Here is a 20,114-nt window from a genome sequence, read left to right as displayed (position 1 = left end):
GGTCTTAGGGTTAGGCACCATCAGGGGAGGGTTCTGTGTGAGAGTAGGGAGAAGTTAGGTCATAGTAATCACTTTTCTCAGCTATATATAGAGCCCTTTTATGGCCCAACAAATTTTGCCTATAGTAGCATCTTTTTTATAAACTAAAACTACTTTTTTGGCTACACCAGGCGCCCTTTGTAGCCAAATTTGGCATAAATGGGCTACACCAGATGCCCTTTGTAGCCAATTTATTTTCTGCAAAACTGTGATGTTAAGGTACCACTTTAAATATTACTTTTTAACTACTGGAAATGTTCATTTGAGACAGTGAACATTCACAAGATTGCTTACATAATCTTTTTGTATTAAAGTAAATGGGAACCATGCTTTAAAAAAAAAAAAAAGCCAGATACTTACCTAAGGAGGGGGAAGGCTAAGTCCTAATGAGCCTTCCCTTTACTCTCCCAGTGCCCTCGGTGCAGCGCTGTCCCCGGGAGCAGTATTTGACTAATATGATCAAATGCTGTTCCTTCCGCCAGTTGGAGGTGACTTCGGAAAGTCTTCGGGAGCCTGAGTCCTCCCGAAGACACACTGTGCATGCGCGAGCGCCCTCTCTCACACACTCGCGCGTGCGCAGTATGGAGCCACCTGTCTTTGGGAGGACTCAACTTCGTAAGACTTCCGAAGTCCCCCGCTGTGGGGGATTCAAATGGAGGAGCTGCCGCTGCAACAATGGCACCAAGAGAGGAGAGGGAAAGCTCATTATGACCCAGAGCCTTCCCTCTCCTTAGGTAAGTATCTGGTTTCTTTTAAAAAAAAAAAACAAATCCTATTAGCCTCAAATTTAACTTTGATTACCCCTAACACACTTTGGCACTCATCCCAACTATACGCACATATGAGTGCAATTGCCTCAAGATGATGCTGACTCTCCCTACCTCGCTGTGAGCTTAATTATAAGTGGGAGTCATCCTCCTCAATGATATGGTAACTAATGAAATGGTCCCTTTTTCAGGCCAGCCTCTCCTGTGTGTATAAAAGCTAAAGGGGCCCATACACCTAACGATTTTCCCGCCGATATACAGCCGTTTCGATCACAGTGATCGAAGCGGCTCTGAAATCGCAGAGCACACTGCTGACAGAACGATGGATTTCCGTCCGAAATCCATCGTTCCCGTCGACTCCCGTCGATCCATCCATGCGGAAAATTTATTTTGTGCGCCGGCGGGTCGGGAGTGCGTCGATAGCAGCGTTCGAATGCCCGACGACCGACGCAATACAGCGGGTATACATTACCTGTTCCGCCGGCGCGAGTCCCGCTGTCACCGCTGCTCCGTCTCCGCGCTGGTCTGGTCTTCGGCATGCTTCACTTCTTCCTGCCCGGCAGGAAGTTTAAACAGTAGAGCGCCCTCTACTGTTTAAACTTCCTGCCAGGCAGGAAGAAGTGAAGCATGCCAGAGACCAGACCAGACCAGTGCAGAGACGGAGCAGCGGTGACAGCGGGACTCGCGCCGGCGGAGCAGGTAATGTATGCGGGGCGGGGAGCAGCGGCAGCACCACCACCACCACAGATTGTGATCGGTTTCAGGCTGAAATCGGTTCACAATCTGTTTGCAGTAAAGGCGGCCATACAATCCCTCTCTGATCAGATTCCATCAGAGAGGGATCTATCTGTTGGTCGAATCTGATGGCAAATCGACCAGTGTATGGCCACCTTAACAGGAAGGACCAGTGTGAAACGCACGCTGAATTCCCATCCCCCCACGCCATTGTGCCAGGCAGACAGCGAGGCACTAAACAGTGAGTATCTTTTTTACTAAAGGCTGAAATCTTTTCAGCTTCTGAGAATGACATGATCTCTGATGATAATAATATGATCACTTTGGAGACAAAAGCTTATTGTACCTCACATATATTTTCACAACATCACTGAAAATAGGAAGCCATTAATCATGTCAATGGCCTATCTGTTTCTTTAAGATCAGGTATTTAACTTTACGGCATTTGAGAGCCCTTTTTTCTTAATAGTGGCTTTGGGTTCATAGTTTTATATTAATCTTTATATGTGTACCCTTTTAGTTATGGCAGCATTTGTTCATTCCATGAACAATTATCCATTATGAGAATATTTAGGTATATATAGCATATAATCAGCACTGATCACCATACACCTAAATCACTTTACATAGTTAGGCACCTTGTTTGGTACCTTTTGTTATATATTTTTCTTCGCAATTCTCTGGGAGTTTCAATTTAGTGTGTTTCACGTGACAATATGTCTCATATTGACATGTTTTATCCATGTACACAATTTTCAGCGGTGATATATTTTTCACTAATTTTGAAGGTGTTGGTCCCCGGTGTGCAAAAAAGTACTCCTTCATGACCCACATGATCTCTTTCCTTACATGGATATATTTTTTAATTTGATTTTAGGTGATAACCATTCATATGATCTTCTTTCTAGCTGGGAAAAGTGATGCTCCTGAGGAAATTAACGTTATTCGTTATAGGGTTCACGAAACGTGTGGAGACAAATCAAAAAATTTTCGGCAGGCATTTTTTGATAATATATAAATACGGACACTGATTGTCCCTATCATTACATCCGACAGACCGTGTTAGGCCTGAGTGGTAAAATAGGGCCAAAAATCTGTTGAAAAAGTTACCCACACAGGGTTGATTTTGCTATGATTGTAGAAGTGTGTATCTGTATATTTCTATGATGTTTTTTGTAAATAACAAGAAAAATAGTGTACTTGTGTATTTTAAACATGTTGTAATAAAATGTGGTTTTATTGGCTATTGAATGTTTTGACTCAGTACTTATTCAATTACTTCTTGATTTAGAGACTAAAGCCCATTTGCAATTCACTTTTTCACCTGAGTTTTCTCCTAGGAGATAATGTTTCATCTTCGATTTACAATAACTTTCCAGCACTTTTCAACTAAAAAAGTACCAAAAAGTAGGTGAAAAATACTATCAAAATTATTTTGAGTACTTTCTTGGTTTCTGGTGGGTCAAAAGGCATTTTATTGATAAGTTAAAAAAAATCTTCTAGGAGAAAACTCAGGAGAAAAAGTTAATTGTATATGGGCTTAGATCTCCCTAAAAATCCCCAAATTTGTTATCAAGATTCGCATCTTGCTTGGGATATAGGGTTATCTAATATATGAATAAAATATTATTCAGTGTTTAACCCATGTGATCATTGATCAGAAACATTGGGTAGTCTTGGTTCAAACCATTAGCTTTAAGGACATTTGAGCTAGCTACGAGATAACACATGCTATGTTTTTGGAATAGACAATATAAAACAAATATAAGGGTTTTTCCTAGTATTTAAAAATGATTGAATAGTGAGATCTGCCGGTGGAAATTATTTTAGAACTGATTTGTTCAAGGACAAATGTATAGAAAATTATTTTAAATGATTAGGTTTTAATATGCAATTATATCTTACATGGTGAATTGTTTTAAGAAGAATTATATAATAGGCTTTATATTTAGATGAGTATATTTGAAGCCTTATATACTTCAACAAGCATTAAATTGCTGTAAACTTTAAGTTATAGAATCATGTGATTTGCTGGGTCAAAATGTCCGACTCCATTTCAGAAAAAGACACATTCCAAACTAATTAGCAGAGGGAAATATTATCAGAAGTGTGTCATAAAGAGATTGCTAGAATAAAGATTGTATAATATTTAAAAGTCATAATGTCTGGGGCAATTAAGTCAAGTCGCAGGTCAGAGAGAAAGGAATGTAGACAAGATGGCTGGTGAAGTCCATTTTCAATTAAAATTAACCCAATAAGCAAATGTCAGTATGTGTAAATAGCCCAAACTACATAGATTCCCACAGATAAGTGAAATAAGGAATTTGTAAACCAAAAAGATTATGGCTTAGGGATTTAAAACATAATAAGGAATTGACACATGGCAATTCCAGCCAATCAGGAACAGAGATTGAGGGAAATTCCAAATTAGTCAGCCCTATTAAATAAATTACTATAAAAGTAGGAACTGAACCTCATTGCTCTCTCTAGCCTGCCAAGCTTTTGAGAAGACACATAAACCAGAAGCTACCTTCCCACATGTGGCTCAAGATGCTGAAGAGATGACAGAAAAGGGGTAATATGCTTTATATTCTGGTGATTTGCTTTACTAATTTTTCAGCATTAAGTTCTGTTAAGATGTTAGCAAGAAGTTCTTTTAGAAGCTATTTTTATGTTATTTTTTTAAGAAGATTACTACAAGTTTTTACACAGCTATTAATGCCAATGAGACTACTTTTGATCCTATTCTACATAATACAATTGTTATAATTCTTTTTTTGAATGTAGTAAAAGATTCATGCTTGCTTGGCTATAAAGCCTTGATGAGATGGAATACTTTTAGAAGGAAACACTACTTGGAACTGTTCATATGTTGTATATATGCTGTATGATAAGCAAATATAATTTTTTTTTATAAAATCAAATAGTGAGTGCTCTGATTCATTTCACGGTATGCCGTCAATCTATAATTACTGTTGTAGAGGGTTCAGACCTTGCTTTGCCGGATGTATAGGATAGCAACGTTTTAAAGGCTCTCTTTTTGCCCGCAACTGGCCCTGAAAATCCTACAGTCTGTGCCAGTCGGTGCAGGCGCAGTCAGGCCAGGTACGCTCCCCTGTTTCACTCCCATGACAAGGAGATGTGAATACAGCAGGAGCGCGTGCCATGCATGCACAGTTAGCTCTGGTCCAGAGGACTTTCCGGAGCCAATTGTGGAGAAACGGAGAGAAGCAAAAAGAGGATGCTGTGGGAGTGATCAGGGCGGAGGAGGCTGTAGGAAGCCCCAGGTATGTATAATTTGTGGCGGGGGTCCCATCTCAGGTTCCCTTTAAGCACATGATCATGACTAGCAAATAACAGATTTACATATCTATCACCGGAACAGATTGTGTAGGTAAGCTCTCATACTATATGGAAGGGGTAAAACTGGCCAATCAAGATTGGATTTGTGTACGCATCTACAGAAGTTGAGGTATATACAGCATTGAATAACCAGCTTAAATAAATATTTTATTACAGCTTTGGCAACAGATGTCACATACCCGTCTGGCCGATTTCACCCAGAATAGCCAATAAATTTGGATGAGGATGGTCGACTTGCAGAACAAAGAGGCAGACGAGGAGGCCGATCACAGCTTCTCTTCCTACTTCCAAAATGTCTTGCAACAAAATGCTGACAAACAATTCTGCACCCCAGCTTTTTTTTATTTCCATAGAGCTCTGAAACACAAATATATTGTGGTATAATACAAAGAAAAATTGCATCAAACTCTTTTTAAACATGCTGTATAGTACACAGGAATACACTGTTTTAAAAGGCAGAAGTAGATTTAGCACTGTTTAGTACACAACAATTTAATTGGAAATGAGTAAATCTCCCCAAAAGTTTGGATGTGCCCTCTTCCCATCCCCCAAATAAACAAGATTAAGGCCATGCAAATATTCATAACAGTTGTAATGAACTAGGCAATGTTTATACTGCTTACTACAACCACTCTTTCTAGAAATCTTAGGCAACATGTCCCCAAAATAACAAAATTAGGCAGGCATGTCCTCCCAAATAATACAATTAAATGATACATCCCACAAATGACATAGTTGGGTCACACAAATAACACAATTATGTGCCATTTCACCCTCATAACATAATTAGACAGTATGTCCCACAAGTAATAATGAGGCAGCATGTCCCCCAAATCACATAAATAGCATGACCCCAAGATAACAAAATTAGACCCCCAAGTAACATAATTAGGCAGAGTGTCCCCCTTAGGCAGGGATGGCCTCTACATGAAAATAAATAAAGTCACATCTTCCCCTAATAACAAAATTAGGCAGGATGTCACAAAATAATACCCCTGACTACCATAACGCCTCTTCACTTCCTGTCAGTACATCAGAGTATTAGTTGCAATTTACAAGATTAATTATGAGGGGGATAAACCCAAGATTTCTTTTGCCCACTAATCCCTCCCTCCCTCCTTCCTATACCCCTACCCCAAGACCCCTGCATACTCTACAGCTGTCATCAACATCAGGAGTCACATGACACAACCCTTAGCTTGGATAGCTCCTCCCAGCCCCAGCACTATGTTCACACAGCCCTGACAATGCCTCTGCCCTCCAGCCATACCACTTTTCAGTAGGAGGGAGTTTGAGTGGCAGACTGGTAACTAACCCTCATGTAACTCCCCGAGACAACCCAAAAGCACCTACCCAATCTTCCAGGTGCCCCATCCATCACATCCCTCAAATCTTGCCGTGTACAAATGTCATGTAGTCATGTCAAATGTACCCCCACTACTGGTTGAAATAGGAAGGTGAGGTAAGTTGCCACGTCTCTCTAAAGTCAGCTCGCATGAGCACCACTCCCCTTCCCAGCAGAAGACGGGGCACTGTGAAGACATGTGGCCCCTTTTTCTGGTGCTGACAGACTCCCATCTGGAGGCCTCAGCATGATGATCTCATGACACAATGGTGCAAGGTTTGGGTGGTGGGAGGTTTGGGTGAAGGGTGGACCTACTTTAGCATTAGGTGGAGAGTGGGTTGGAGGGTTGTAAAAGAAAGCATAGATAAGCTTTAATTTTAAAATCTTGTGATCTCACATCTGAATGAATGACATTCCGGGATTTTAATTCGCTCAGAAGAGCCACAGTGTCCAAAGTCTCCAAAACGTAAGAAAGATCGCCTCTGAAATACTCATAGATGAACCTCAGCGATGCGTCATCGTAGGCCGACAGCTGTTCCTGGAACGCTCTGATATCCTCTAGAGAAAACACATAGAAACACACAACATTATTCGTGGACTGAAAATCAAGCTTCACGTTACCTAAAAATCTCCCTCTCTTTGGTCTCTTTCATGCAGGCTTGTCGGCCAGGCTAGCCTCCAAACTGTCGGCCATTGAGCGCCCTCTGGCTGCAGTGCAATTTAATGCAAGCATATCACATTGTTTGTAACTCAGCATAAGTGGTGCTGATACCCGGCAGAAAGAACCCACCTCATGTTGTGTCTGAGTGTGGCTGCAACTGCTCTCACATGTGCCTCCGTGCAATGGCTGCCTCTCCATTCTCAGTGCTGAGTGCTTCCATCGCACCATCTGGCAGGCAGTGGTTTCACATGGGAAGGACCCTTAAAGAGAACCCGAGCCAAAGCTTGGGTTCAAAACAGATAGTTACGTAAGAAGAGGAAAGCCTCTGGATCCTAATGAGGCATCCTCTGGTCCCCTGTTGCCACTCCCAGATCCTCAAACTGATTGGGGCTGCGCTCCTCTTATGGCACGAGTGCGGCTGTGCTGCACACTAGAATGGAACCTCTCATGCATGGCTGTCTCCGGGTTACTGCACAGGCACGGCTATATTCTTGCAGGTGCAGCACGCTTGCACCCATGCTTAAAGATGCAAACTTTACCCGACATGAGGAGCACTGCTGTGAAAGCCTTAAAATCAGTCGGGATATATCCTGTAGGTATGCTGAGTTTGAAAGAAAAGGAAAAAAAAAAGTAGATTTATTGGTACACTCCAGGGGATATTTTTAACGCGTTTCACAGGTTTAAACCCGCTTCCTCAGGCAATAGCAAGTAGGAGTACACAACAGCAGTCTGTTTGGGTATCAAACCGGGTCAATGGGGTGCCAGGTGATACCCGGACAGACTGCTGTTGTGTACTCCTACTTGCTATTGCCTGAGGAAGCGGGTTTAAACCTGCGAAATGCGTTGCGAATATCCCCTGGAGTGTACCAATAAATCTACTTTATCTTTTGAACACACAGCTTGTTGTGTCTGCTTGCAGGAGGTAAGTCCACCAACTGCCTCCAAAGCAATTTTAAACCTTTTACAGTTGATTTTATCCTTTTGGCGCCTCTGTTCTCCATTACTCTATATATAATATCCACCCCTGGTGGAGGGGGATACCCCTTGTTCTTTCCTGTCTACAGAGAGCGACTTCTTAATCCTGAGTGAGGACAGGATGATCTCCTCACCTGCCTGTTACAGTGGTTGCCTGGAGGTAACCCCGGGTTGTGAGTATAACTTTGTACTCTTTTTCATGTAACCCATTTACCAGTACCTACTACACTATATCTGGCTCTCGGTTCTCTCATTTCAAATTACTCTTTAAGGCTGATTTAAGAAAAAAGTGCCATACTTACATATGTAAAAGGAAGCCTCTGGATAGTCTAAAGCAGGGGAGTCCAACTCAAATACAAAGTGGGTCGAAAATGTACACTGGGAGTTAGTTGTGGGCCAACCTCAATGTCTACTGGCCACCTTCCGCCCTTATAAAGTTCCCAGGTGGTCCCCCTCCCTCCCCTATACAGTTCCCCGGTGTTTAGTGCTTTCCCCCTACCTCCCCCATATGGCTTCCCTGGTGCTCTAGGGCTTCACTTCCAATTTAGCTTCCCTGGTGGTCTAGAGTGTGCCAAATATAATGCAAAATGGGGAAGCCACTTGAGGGCCAAAATGTAATGGGTGTGAGGGCCAGATTTGGCCTGCAGGCTAGAGTTTGACATGTATAGTCTAAAGGCTTCCCATCTCCTCCTCACCCCCACCATTGCCACGTGCAGACCCTCTGGCATGCATACCTAGCTTTAACCACTTGCCGACCGTACGCTTATACCGTGCGTCGGCAAAGTGGCAGCTGCAGGACCAGCGACGCAGTACTGCGTCGCCAGCTGCAGGCTGATTAATCAGGAAGCAGCCGCTCGCGCGAGCGGCTGCTTCCTGTCAAATCACGGCGGGGGGCTCCGTGAATAGCCTGCGGGCCGCCGATGGCGGCTCACAGGCTAAATGTAAACACAAGCGGAAATAATCCGCTTTGTTTACATTGTACGGCGCTGCTGCGCAGCAGCGCCGTAAGGCAGATCGGCGATCCCCGGCCAATCAGCGGCCGGGGATCGCCGCCATGTGACAGGGGACGTCCTGTCACAGGCTGCACAGGACGGATAGCGTCATGTGCAGCCCCGATCACCGGGGGGACAGGTAGGAGAGGGAGGGGGGTGAATGTCGACGTGGAGGGGGGCTTTGAGGTGCCCCCCCCGCCAGCCACACGCAGGCAGGAGAGATCGGACCCCCCCAGCACATCATCCCCCTACTGGGGAAAAAAGGGGGGTGATCTGATCTCTCTGCCTGCACCCTGATCTGTGCTGGGGGCTGTAGAGCCCACCCAGCACAGATCACATAATACAATGCTGGTCCTTAAGGGGGGGTAAAGGGTGGGTCCTCAAGTGGTTAAAGTACATACACACATGCAATAACTGTCAAGACAAAATGGCCAATAGCGACAATTGTTCTGTGTGTACAGCGCCCACTGATCGATCCTGCTTGGACAATGGGAGTCATTAAGGGTCCATCGTGTAGGATGGGTGCAGGGCCGGCCTTAGGTTTCACAGCGCCCTGAGCATAACCAGATTTTGGCGCCCCCCCCAATTCCATCTCTTTGCGTGTGAGCGCACCACACACATACACTAATGGGGCTGCCCCAGTATAGATTAGATAGGTAGCTGCCCCCAGTATAGATTAGATAGGTAGCTGCCCCCAGTATAGATTAGATAGGTAGCTGCCACCAGTATAGATTAGATAGGTAGCTGCCCCCAGTATAGGTTAGATAGGTAGCTGCCCCCAGTATAGATTAGATAGGTAGCTGCCCCCAGTATAGATTAGATAAGTAGCTGCCCCCAGTATAGATTAGATAGGTAGCTGCCCCCAGTATAGATTAGATAGGTAGCTGCCCCCAGTATAGATTAGATAGGTAGCTGCCCCCAGTATAGATTAGATAGGTAGCTGCCCCCAGTATAGATTAGATAGGTTGCTGCCCCCAGTATAGATTAGATAGGTAGCTGCCCCCAGTATAGGTTAGATAGGTAGCTGCCCCCAGTATAGGTTAGATAGGTAGCTGCCCCCAGAATAGATTAGATAGGTTGCTGCCCCCAGTATAGATTAGATAGGTTGCTGCCCCCAGTATAGATTAGATAGGTAGCTGCCCCCAGTATAGATTAGATAGGTTGCTGCCCCCAGTATAGATTAGATAGGTTGCTGCCCCCAGTATAGATTAGATAGGTTGCTGCCCCCAGTATAGATTAGATAGGTTGCTGCCCCCAGTATAGATTAGATAGGTAGCTGCCCCCAGTATAGATTAGATAGGTAGCTGCCCCCAGTATAGGTTAGATAGGTAGCTGCCCCCAGTATAGATTAGATAGGTTGCTGCCCCCAGTATAGATTAGAGAGGTTGCTGCCCCCAGTATAGATTAGATAGGTAGCTGCCCCCAGTATAGATTAGATAGGTAGCTGCCCCCAGTATAGATTAGATAGGTAGCTGCCCCCAGTATAGGTTAGATAGGTAGCTGCCCCCAGTATAGATTAGATAGGTTGCTGCCCCCAGTATAGATTAGATAGGTTGCTGCCCCCAGTATAGATTAGATAGGTAGCTGCCCCCAGTATAGATTAGATAGGTAGCTGCCCCCAGTATAGATTAGATAGGTAGCTGCCCCCAGTATAGATTAGATAGGTAGCTGCCCCCAGTATAGGTTAGATAGGTAGCTGCCCCCAGTATAGGTTAGATAGGTAGCTGCCCCCAGTATAGATTAGATAGGTAGGTTCCCCCAGTATAGGTTATATAGGTAGCTTCCCCCAGTATAGGTTATATAGGTAGCTTCCCCCAGTATAGATTAGATAGGTAGCTGCCCCCAGTATAGATTAGATAGGTAGCTGCCCCCAGTATAGATTAGATAGGTAGCTGCCCCCAGTATAGGTTAGATAGGTAGCTGCCCCCAGTATAGATTAGATAGGTTGCTGCCCCCAGTATAGATTAGATAGGTTGCTGCCCCCAGTAGAGATTAGATAGGTAGCTGCCCCCAGTATAGGTTAGATAGGTAGCTGCCCCCAGTATAGGTTAGATAGGTAGCTGCCCCCAGTATAGATTAGATAGGTAGGTTCCCCCAGTATAGGTTATATAGCTAGCTTCCCCCAGTATAGGTTATATAGGTAGCTTCCCCCAGTATAGATTAGATAGGTAGGTTCCCCCAGTATAGATTAGATAGGTAGCTGCCCCCAGTATAGATTAGATAGGTAGCTGCCCCCAGTATAGGTTAGATAGGTAGGTGCCCCTCCCCCTCATAGTGGAGGGGGAGCCGTGGGGAGGGCAGCCCGACCTCTCCCTCCCTTCCTCTCCGGGCCGCCCTCCGTGCTCAGCCCTCCAATGCAGACTGCAGTGCAAAGAGAACAACTCACCTCCCTCCCTGGTTCCGATCGCCGGCGCCTCTCACTTGCCGCTGGTTTCCTCTTCTACATTGTCACTGATGCACACTAAGCTTCCTGTTAAGCAGGAAGTTTAGTGTGCATCAGTTCAGTGACAATGTAGAAGAGGAGAACAGCGGCAAGTGAGAGGCGCCGGCGATCGGAACCAGGGAGGTGAGTTGTTCACTTTGCACTGCAGTCTGCATCGGAGGGGGGAGCACGGAGGGCGGCCCGGAGAGGAAGGGAGAGAAAGGTCGGGCTGCCCTCCCCGCGGCTCCCCCTCTATCACGGGCACGTTTGCCAAGTTTGCCCCCCAGCCATCACCCCCAGCAGCGGCACCAGGGGGCGGAGCAAGACGGACCCAGCCGGGGCCGCAGCTTCGCAACGTAGTTCACATTAATACAGGCAGCAGGAGCGCCTCCTGGAAGCCGGCGCCCTGAGCGATCGCACAGGTCGCTCAGGTCAAAGGCCGGCCCTGGATGGGTGACAGTTATTGCATGTGTGTACTTAGCTTTAGACATAGAAACAACATGCTGTTTAGACTGCAAGGGGGCCGACCATAGACAAAGCTGTCCAATCAGATTACAGCCTGTAGAACTGTGGGCTTGTACTGCAGAAAGTGGCCAAAATAAGAAATAATAATGAGATACTATAAAAGTGATTTTAATGTCATCAGCTTTGGTGTTTTTGTCTGTGTTTTTTTGTGTTTTTTCTTTTAGCTATTACTTGTTTTATATGCAGACAGTCCCCTACTTACAAATAACTTGTTTCAAAACAACATTGTTTCAGAGATACAAACAAAATTGTTTTTATATACAAAGTACATGTAAAAAAAGTAGTTTAAAACACTTTAAAAACACACTGAGAACAACCCAAAAAATAGTTTATACTACATGTCCAAATCCAGAGTTGTCCAAAAGTAAACCATTTATTCACGTTTCACAAAGTTTAAAACAGGACTCAAGTTACAAACAAATTTTCAAAAAACATAGGTTTATTAACATACTCCCAAATGTTTTGGAGTATGTTAATAAATCTATGTTTTTTGAAAATTGACAGTTTCATGTCTGCTTTGGGGAGGTTAGTCCACCACTGCATCTGTAGCAATTTGAACGTTTTAGTGTATTTTATACTGTTGGCGCCTCTGTTCACCACATACGATACTTGTGTCCACCCCTGGTGGAGGGGTGCTACACCCCCTTCTTCTGTTCTACAGAGAGCAACTTCTTAATCCTGAGTGGGGAAAGGTCTAATCTCCTCACCTGCATTTACAGTGGTTGCCTATCGGGTAACCCTGGTTTGCGAGTAATATTTTACTTACCTACATTATTCATCCTACTCCAGTACGCAGTACACTATATAGAGCTCTCTGCGTCCCCTCTCTTTTGTAACTTACAAACAATGTGCCAATATGGAACCTGTTTATAGGTAGGGGACCACCTGTAAATAGATAGATAGATAGATAGATAGATAGATAGATAGATATAGATAGATAGACAGACACACACACACACCTGTATGTTTTGTTCTGCAAATGCCTGCAATTCTGTGGGTTTTGTAATTTTCCATCTGCAATTGCGTTTTACAATTTTTAGGCTGCTTTAACAGTGGGACGTTACAGGCGCATGTTAGAGCAGCCTGTAACGCAGCCCAACTCACAGTAATGTAAAATCAATGGGCTGTTCACAGTGCCCACGTTGCGTTGGAGTATAACGCTGCACGGTAAATGAAAGTGCAGCGTGCTGTGCGTTATACTTGTATGTGGCTGTTTTCGGATTTTTGCACATGCTCAGTACTGTTTTTTTTTTGGCGCAAGCGCCGTTTTTGTTTGATAGTATGCGTCAAAAAGTACGCATCACGGATGCATCAAGAGACGTATAACGCGGCTCTATATAATGTCCAACTTCAATACTAACATGCGTTGTGTTAGGGGCACGCTATGCGACCTTAACGTCGCATGAAACGCAACATCTTAGTGTGAAAGAGTCCTTACTGAATTAACCAGGAACACGCGCAAAAACAGTAGAAATGCTGCAGAGACAACATTTGCAATCAGGTTGAATCAGATCGCAATCGTATAGCACTAACGGAAACATATAAATGCCTGCACCCTTGCGTTTTAAAATTCTCATATGATCGGAAACGGATTGCAAAATGCAGCGAATTGCGAGTAGTGTAATAAAGCCCAAACTCTTTCTATAACACTCACACACACGTGAACCTATACACAAACACACAAGCACAAACCTACACACAAAAATACGCACACACAAACACACTCACATAAACCTACACATAAACACATACATACACAATCCTACAAACAAACACACACACATAAACCTACACACATGCACACTCATACACACACAAACACCCACACGCACACACAATCCTACAAATACACACACATAAACCTACACACACACATACACACACATCTACAAACACACACACACACACACACACCTACAAACACACACACACACACCTACAAACACACACACACACAGACACACACACATACCTACAAACACACACGCACACACACACATCTACAAACACACACACACACACCTACAAACACACACACACACACACACAGACACACACACATACCTACAAACACACACGCACACACACACATCTACAAACACACACACACACACACCTACAAACACACACACACCTACAAACACACACACACACCTACAAACACACACACACACACACACACACACACACCTACAAACACACACACACACACACACAAACAGACCGGAAGGCAAATACAGCTCTGCTGCGTTCTCCACTACTCACAATACCCTGCAAACAATAATCTCCAGGTAGTATAATATAGTATTTCCACTTCCACACACAAATCCAGCCCCTCGTTAGTGAGAAAAACGTGCTCTCACTCTGTGGCAGGACACAACTTGCACCCCTATATATCATCAGCTCACCAGATGTAAACCACCTCAATACTCAGGTGAGGCATGCGCTTTTGAATGTATGCAGGTACTCCTCTTTTCAAAGTTTTAATTCCACAACAAAAAGATAACAATAAAGAAACAGCACAGGGTGAAACAAGCTTCCAAAAATAGCTTCTGCTTTGTGCCATGTTCTGCACTTAGCACGTCCAAACTGACATACGCTTACACACACACATGCACGTACAAAAATACAAACACACACATATCTCCGTTTCTGCTAGTTTATACAGGTGAAACTCAAAAAATTAGAATATCATTCAAAAGTCCATTTATTTCAGTAATTCAACTTAAAAGGTAAAACTAATCTATGAAACAGGAACCCTTTGCAGGTGTTTTGGGTGAATTAGCTGATTAGAGGCTGACACTTTGAGCCAAGAGTATTGAACCATTTCACAATATTCTAATGGGCTGAGATTTTGATGTTGGGGTTCTCATAAAGTGTAAGCCATAATCATCAAATGATAACAAATAAAGGTTAGAAATATCTCATTTTGCATGTAATGAGTCTATTTCACATATTAGTTTCACCTTTTATGTTGAATTACTGAAGTAAATGGACTTTTACACGGTATTTTAATATTTCAAGTTTCACCTGTATAGTTATGGGTCATATAATACAAAAACATCTACTTAATTCTCATTTACCAGAGCTGACGACCCTCTCATGGCGAAACTCCATTGCTCAGGCTGTTACAAACAACAGGTCATCCCTTCGCTTCGCCGCCTTTACCTAAAACGCAGTGACATCATCACCGTCAACGTATGACGAAGTAAAGTCCTGTAAAGTAATACAATAAAATAAAACATTAAATGAAGACTTGAAGACAAGGAAAACAGATCAGCACCAATGCCGTCCAAGTCTGATTGAGGTCGAGCTTGCAAGGCCTAGCCCAGATGTCTTACTGTAAACAACCATTCTACATGAACAACTGTACATTGCAGACGCCCTGCACAGCTACAGGTGATCTGGAGGCCACTGAGGACTATCTGGGCACTTTGTGGACTCCAAATAAGGAATTTCAACAGCTGGATTATTTACCGTACAGCTTCTTCCTTTCCTGCCAGCAAAAGTGAAAGTAAGAGGAGAGGAGAGGCAGCAGCTTCCCCTCCCATCTGAGAGCAGCTCCAGGAAGTGACAGATATACAGTTTCTGCTTAACCCTTGTAGGACAAGTTTGTATCAGGATGACTCCTGTAACTGGCCAGCTTTCAGGCAGGGATCACACTTGTGCAGTTCGGCAGAATTTTACCACAATGCAAAATGTAATAATTTTCTATGGGGTCTTTGCATTTTCAGGAGGCATCTGCGATTCTTTCATTCATTATATATCCTCAATGAACCTCATACATCTTTTTCACATCCGTTTGTGTCCAGATGGGAATCTGACCTGGGGAAAACTAAAACTATAGACGATTGGAGGGAGGCCTGGAGGACCTACTCAAGACTGTCTTTAAATCTGGCAATAGTAGAGTCGGCATACAAGGTAGCCCTCAGATGGTACTGGGTTCCCACCAGATTGAGGCATGTGGCGGGTAACGCTTCCGGTCTCTGCTTCCGCAGCTGTGGCTGGGGACATGCTACATACTTTCTGGTCCTGCCCTATGTTAGGGAGATTCTGGACCAAAGTTTTTAGGTCGCTGAGCCAGCTTTTCAAAGTCTCAATTTTTAGGGACCCCTGGATAGCCCTGTTACATTTTGAGAATGCCTCCCTGAATAGATCCCAGCAAGTGCTGGCCCACTTTGTTATAGTCACAGCTAAACAAAGTATAGCCAGGGCCTGGAGAACTCAATTCGCCTCATTTGAGGAAGTCAAGAGCAGGGTGACGTCTTTTATGACTCAGGAAAGGATGGCTGCGATCCTTGAGGACAAGGTAGATAAATTCAACAAAATCTGGGAACCATGGCATGCCCTCATTCTCACCTGCTGAGCAATAAGCTAATGTAAATCTCCAGGATGGAGTCTGTGGGCCCCCAACACCATTCCCCCTTACCCCCCTTCCTCTCTCCCGTTTCTTCTCCACCTAACCCCTCTCCCCCAGCTTTCCCCCTCCCTTTCCTATTTTCTCACTTTTATTTTCACCCTTTTCTTCTATTTTCTACCTCTATCTTAATTTTTAGGGCATCTGCCCTCCAAACAGTATAAGAAGACAGAACAAGTGGGTTAAGCTGTGCCTTGCTGTAACATATTACGTTATTGTTGGATGAGTTGCCTAGGGATAACCGAACGAGGCCTTTATTTCTAATTGAAAGACTCCACTATACTTGAGCAATGTCTTCTTGCTATATTGGTCCATGACCACTGTTGTATATACAGTACCTATTTTTGAAAACTCAATAAAAATATTGAAACAGAAATCACTGATTACTGTAAAAAAAATCTATGCTTCAACATACAAACAAACACACACATATTGTGCGGCAAAATGCTAGCAGGGAATTGTCTAGTTTATCTGCAAACACAAGTGTGACCCCCACCTTAGATCCAAAAAATCAATGACTCTTAAGAAAGTAAATGTGCTGTATGTAGATGTGAATGAAAAACTTGAAGAAAGCATTATGATCTATGGAAAGTTTTGTTTTTGTACTTTACAGCAGTTATCTGGAACTCAACTAAGCAGAAGCCTCTACCAACCAGAACAAATCGCTGGCAGTACTCAACTTCTTAGGGCCCTTTTCTACTAGCAATCGCTAGCGTTCGCGCTGAACGCTAGCGAGTGCGATTCAGCAAAAGAAAAAAATTCCCGGCGATTTCCCGACGTTTGCGATCGCGATTTTGCTATGCTATGCACTGCATAGCAAAATCGCGGCAAAAATCGTTCCGCGGCGCGATTGCGATCAAGTAAAAAACGAATCGCGGTAGTGGAAATTACCTACCGCGATTCCTATGTTAAAAAGCAACCCGTAGCGATTTTAAAATCACTAGCGATTTGCGGTTTTGCGATTAAGCAATCGCAAACGCTGTAGTGGAAAAGGGCCCTTAGGCTGTTTGTGGGCTCTGCTGTGCTTAAAGTCTGGGTTCCACAACTTCCCCAAGGTTAACATACTTTTAATTACTGTATTCTAATATTTAATACAGAGTTAATGGTATGTCTATAGACAGGGCAAGTTCTAGACTTTTTGCTGCATGAGACAAATTTGTGAGGATGTGCATCCCCCCTGACAATGTGCATCCCAGCACCTGACAATTTACTCTGCTTCATTTAATGTTCTCACATGACATGCTGCAGCTCAACACAAGAGCACACTGGCTGGCTCTCCTCTCACTGCTCCTCCTACTCTGACTGCATGCTGTTAGTGTAAACACAGTACAAACAAAGTGCTGCCCCTGTAATCTCTGCCGCCTGATGCAAATGTTTCACCTCGCTTCATGAAAAAACCGGCCCTGTATATAGAGTGGGGAATAGTATTGGCCTATTTTTCACATTGAGTCTCAAGAAACCAGATAGCACACTTATCTGGAGCCAGCCAATCCCTGTTGATGCCGGATAACCAAAACTCTACTGTATTTACAGTTAGGGGCGTTTTTAGGCATAGGCAATATAGGCCATTGCCTGAAGCACCAATGGTCCTGGGAGGCCACCATACTCCTGTTTAAGTCCCGCCCCTCAGTTGTTTGTACCTTCTTCTGTCCCCTTGTGCCTCCTTCAATTTTTCTGCGCCACCTCTGCCCCCTGTGTGTCCCTCTGTCCCTCTGCGCCTCCCTCTGTCTCCTTGTGCCACCTTTAATCCTCTGTGCCATTTCTGCCTCCCTTTTAAAAACAAAACAGAGGACACCGAGAGCCCAATAGTGCAATATTGTCTGGTAAGCTCAATATATAATGTAATGTCAAAGGTTCTTATACTCACAAAGGTGGGCTACCATCAGGCAACCACTTGACAGGCAGGTGGGGAGTATTAGTACCTGACCCCACTCAGGTATAAAAGTCGCTCTCTGTAGATAGGAAAATGGGGAAAGAACCCCTCCACCAGGGGTGGACTTAATCGTGCTGTAATATGTACGAACAGAGGTGCCAAGCAGAGTAAAACAATGTTCTAAAAATGATAAAAAGAGGGAAGTCGAGGTGGACTTACCTCCCTCTGGTAGTGGACATATACTCAAATGCAGAGTAAAAAATATACAATTTTTTCACAGCTCCATAAAATCGCAACGCGTTTCGCGGTCAACAGTCCCGCTTCATCAGGCAGTACAGGAGCATATAAAACTGGTTCAGGTCCATAAAGCGTGTGAGCGCCTCTGGGCTTCTGCCTCCCTGTGTGTCCAGAGATGGGTAAAGGTGAAATGATGCCCTAGGCAAGCAATGACTTTGGGTCCACACTTGATTGCCCCCCAGCTTTTTTTTTGTTAAGATTAGGAGGGGGTTAGCATAAACCAGGCCCTTAGACTCTCTCCAGGACTTCTTGCCTGGAGTGACAAAAAGGCTAGAAACGCCCCTATTTACAGTAGTCAGTGAATTGTATGAGGTATGGGGCACACTTGATGATTAGCGTGTATTTTCCGGGGTTTGCAGCACTCTGTGATCCTACCTCCCAACTTTTGGAGCTAGGAAAGAGGGACACATAGGCCCTTCCCACCACACCTTTAGCCATGCCCCAATTTTACATGCACCCCACCCCCTCTTTCCCCTATACTGTTCCCTGGTGTTTAGTCCCCCCCTACCTAAGCCCACTATATGCAGCAGAGTATGGGCACCTCCTCCTCACCTCCTCTGGGCTTTTCATGGTCAATTACCTGCCCAGGGAAGGCGGCTGGTACACACGGAGTTTAGCAGGCTTCCTGGTGCATCTCCTATGCGTGGGGGTCTGGCGGGTTGCACATATGCGCGTTATGTGTTGTGGCATAATCGCTGGCACCACCACCCGTTAGTGTGAATGCTGTACACATGCACGCGTAATGGACCATTTGTCTTTACATGTTTTCCTGTTCGCGTGCGTGTTGCGTAGTGACGTGTGCACGCTTGTGTGTGCACGTTACGTGCATAGAGTGTTACGCGATTCGTGCCAAACGGCCTATTTAACCACTTCGGGACCAGCACCCTCTGCCCCCTTAAGGACCAGAGGGTGCTGGTCCAGTAAACCGCCGCTTCCCAACGAATCGCCGCAATAATCCGCCGCTCCCGCCGGTCACGCCGCTCTGTCCCCGCCACAGGCTGCTCTCTCTGCCGTCTCTATGACGGCAGAGCGCTGTGCACCGGTCAGGAGCGGCTTTCATTGGCTCCTCCTGACCCTGTCACTCCATGTAAGCCAATGGGAACGGCTTACATGAATGACAGGGCCAGGAGCCAATGAAAACGGCTCCTGCCCAGCTCACAGTGTTCTGCCGTCATAGAGGCGGCAGGGCAGCACATTGCGGCGGAGATTGAGCGGCGACAGCGGCGGGGACAGGCGGGGTCAATGGGACGTAGAGTTTACGTCAGGTCAGAACCGCAGCGCCCCCTGCCCGCCATAGATTTATACTGCGGCGGTCCGCAGGTAGTTAAGCCACTCTTCACTGGTGTTGTATTGCAGCTAGTGTGAGTGGTTTCTCCCGTGCGTCTAGCGTCACCTACCGTCTGCCTGTTTGTTTGATGTTCTGGATTCTGACCCTGGCCCATCTGACTTCCCGATTTGTTGCTAACCATCGCCTTGTACGACTGCCCGATATGTTGCCGACTTCTGCTTGTTTCAGAACCTGATTTGTTACCAGACCCTTGCCTGTGCGAGAACGCGATCTGCTGCCGACTCCTGCCTGTCCTAGTTGCCAAACCATTGTCTACTGCTCATCTACACTGGTTGATGAGTACCTGCAGTACTAGACTCAGCCTGTGATAGTGCCGTGGTTTCAGTCCAGTCACACACTTTGTTGTCAAGCCTAC

The 20,114-nt window shown here is 44.9% G+C and overlaps 1 protein-coding gene across 1 annotated transcript in view; it reads right to left on the bottom strand.

Annotated features, from left to right (window-relative positions):
- LOC137532008 (NACHT, LRR and PYD domains-containing protein 3-like) overlaps positions 1-15,387 on the bottom strand; it is a 62,003-nt gene extending 46,616 nt beyond the window's left edge. The window contains exons 1-4 of the mRNA XM_068252094.1: positions 15,302-15,387; positions 14,908-15,040; positions 6,647-6,807; positions 5,084-5,261 (exon numbers count right to left, since the gene is read on the bottom strand). Of these exons, the coding sequence (XP_068108195.1) occupies positions 5,084-5,261; positions 6,647-6,807; positions 14,908-14,941 (373 nt within the window). The 5' untranslated portion in view covers positions 14,942-15,040; positions 15,302-15,387. The remainder of the gene's footprint in view (positions 1-5,083; positions 5,262-6,646; positions 6,808-14,907; positions 15,041-15,301) is intronic.
- Between the last annotated feature and the right edge of the window lie 4,727 nt (positions 15,388-20,114).

This window comes from Hyperolius riggenbachi, chromosome 9 (genome assembly GCF_040937935.1).
Source record: "Hyperolius riggenbachi isolate aHypRig1 chromosome 9, aHypRig1.pri, whole genome shotgun sequence".
Lineage (NCBI taxonomy): Eukaryota > Metazoa > Chordata > Amphibia > Anura > Hyperoliidae > Hyperolius > Hyperolius riggenbachi.
The sequence above is the reverse complement of the archived record's forward strand: the minus strand, read 5'-3'. Positions and strand labels throughout refer to the sequence as shown.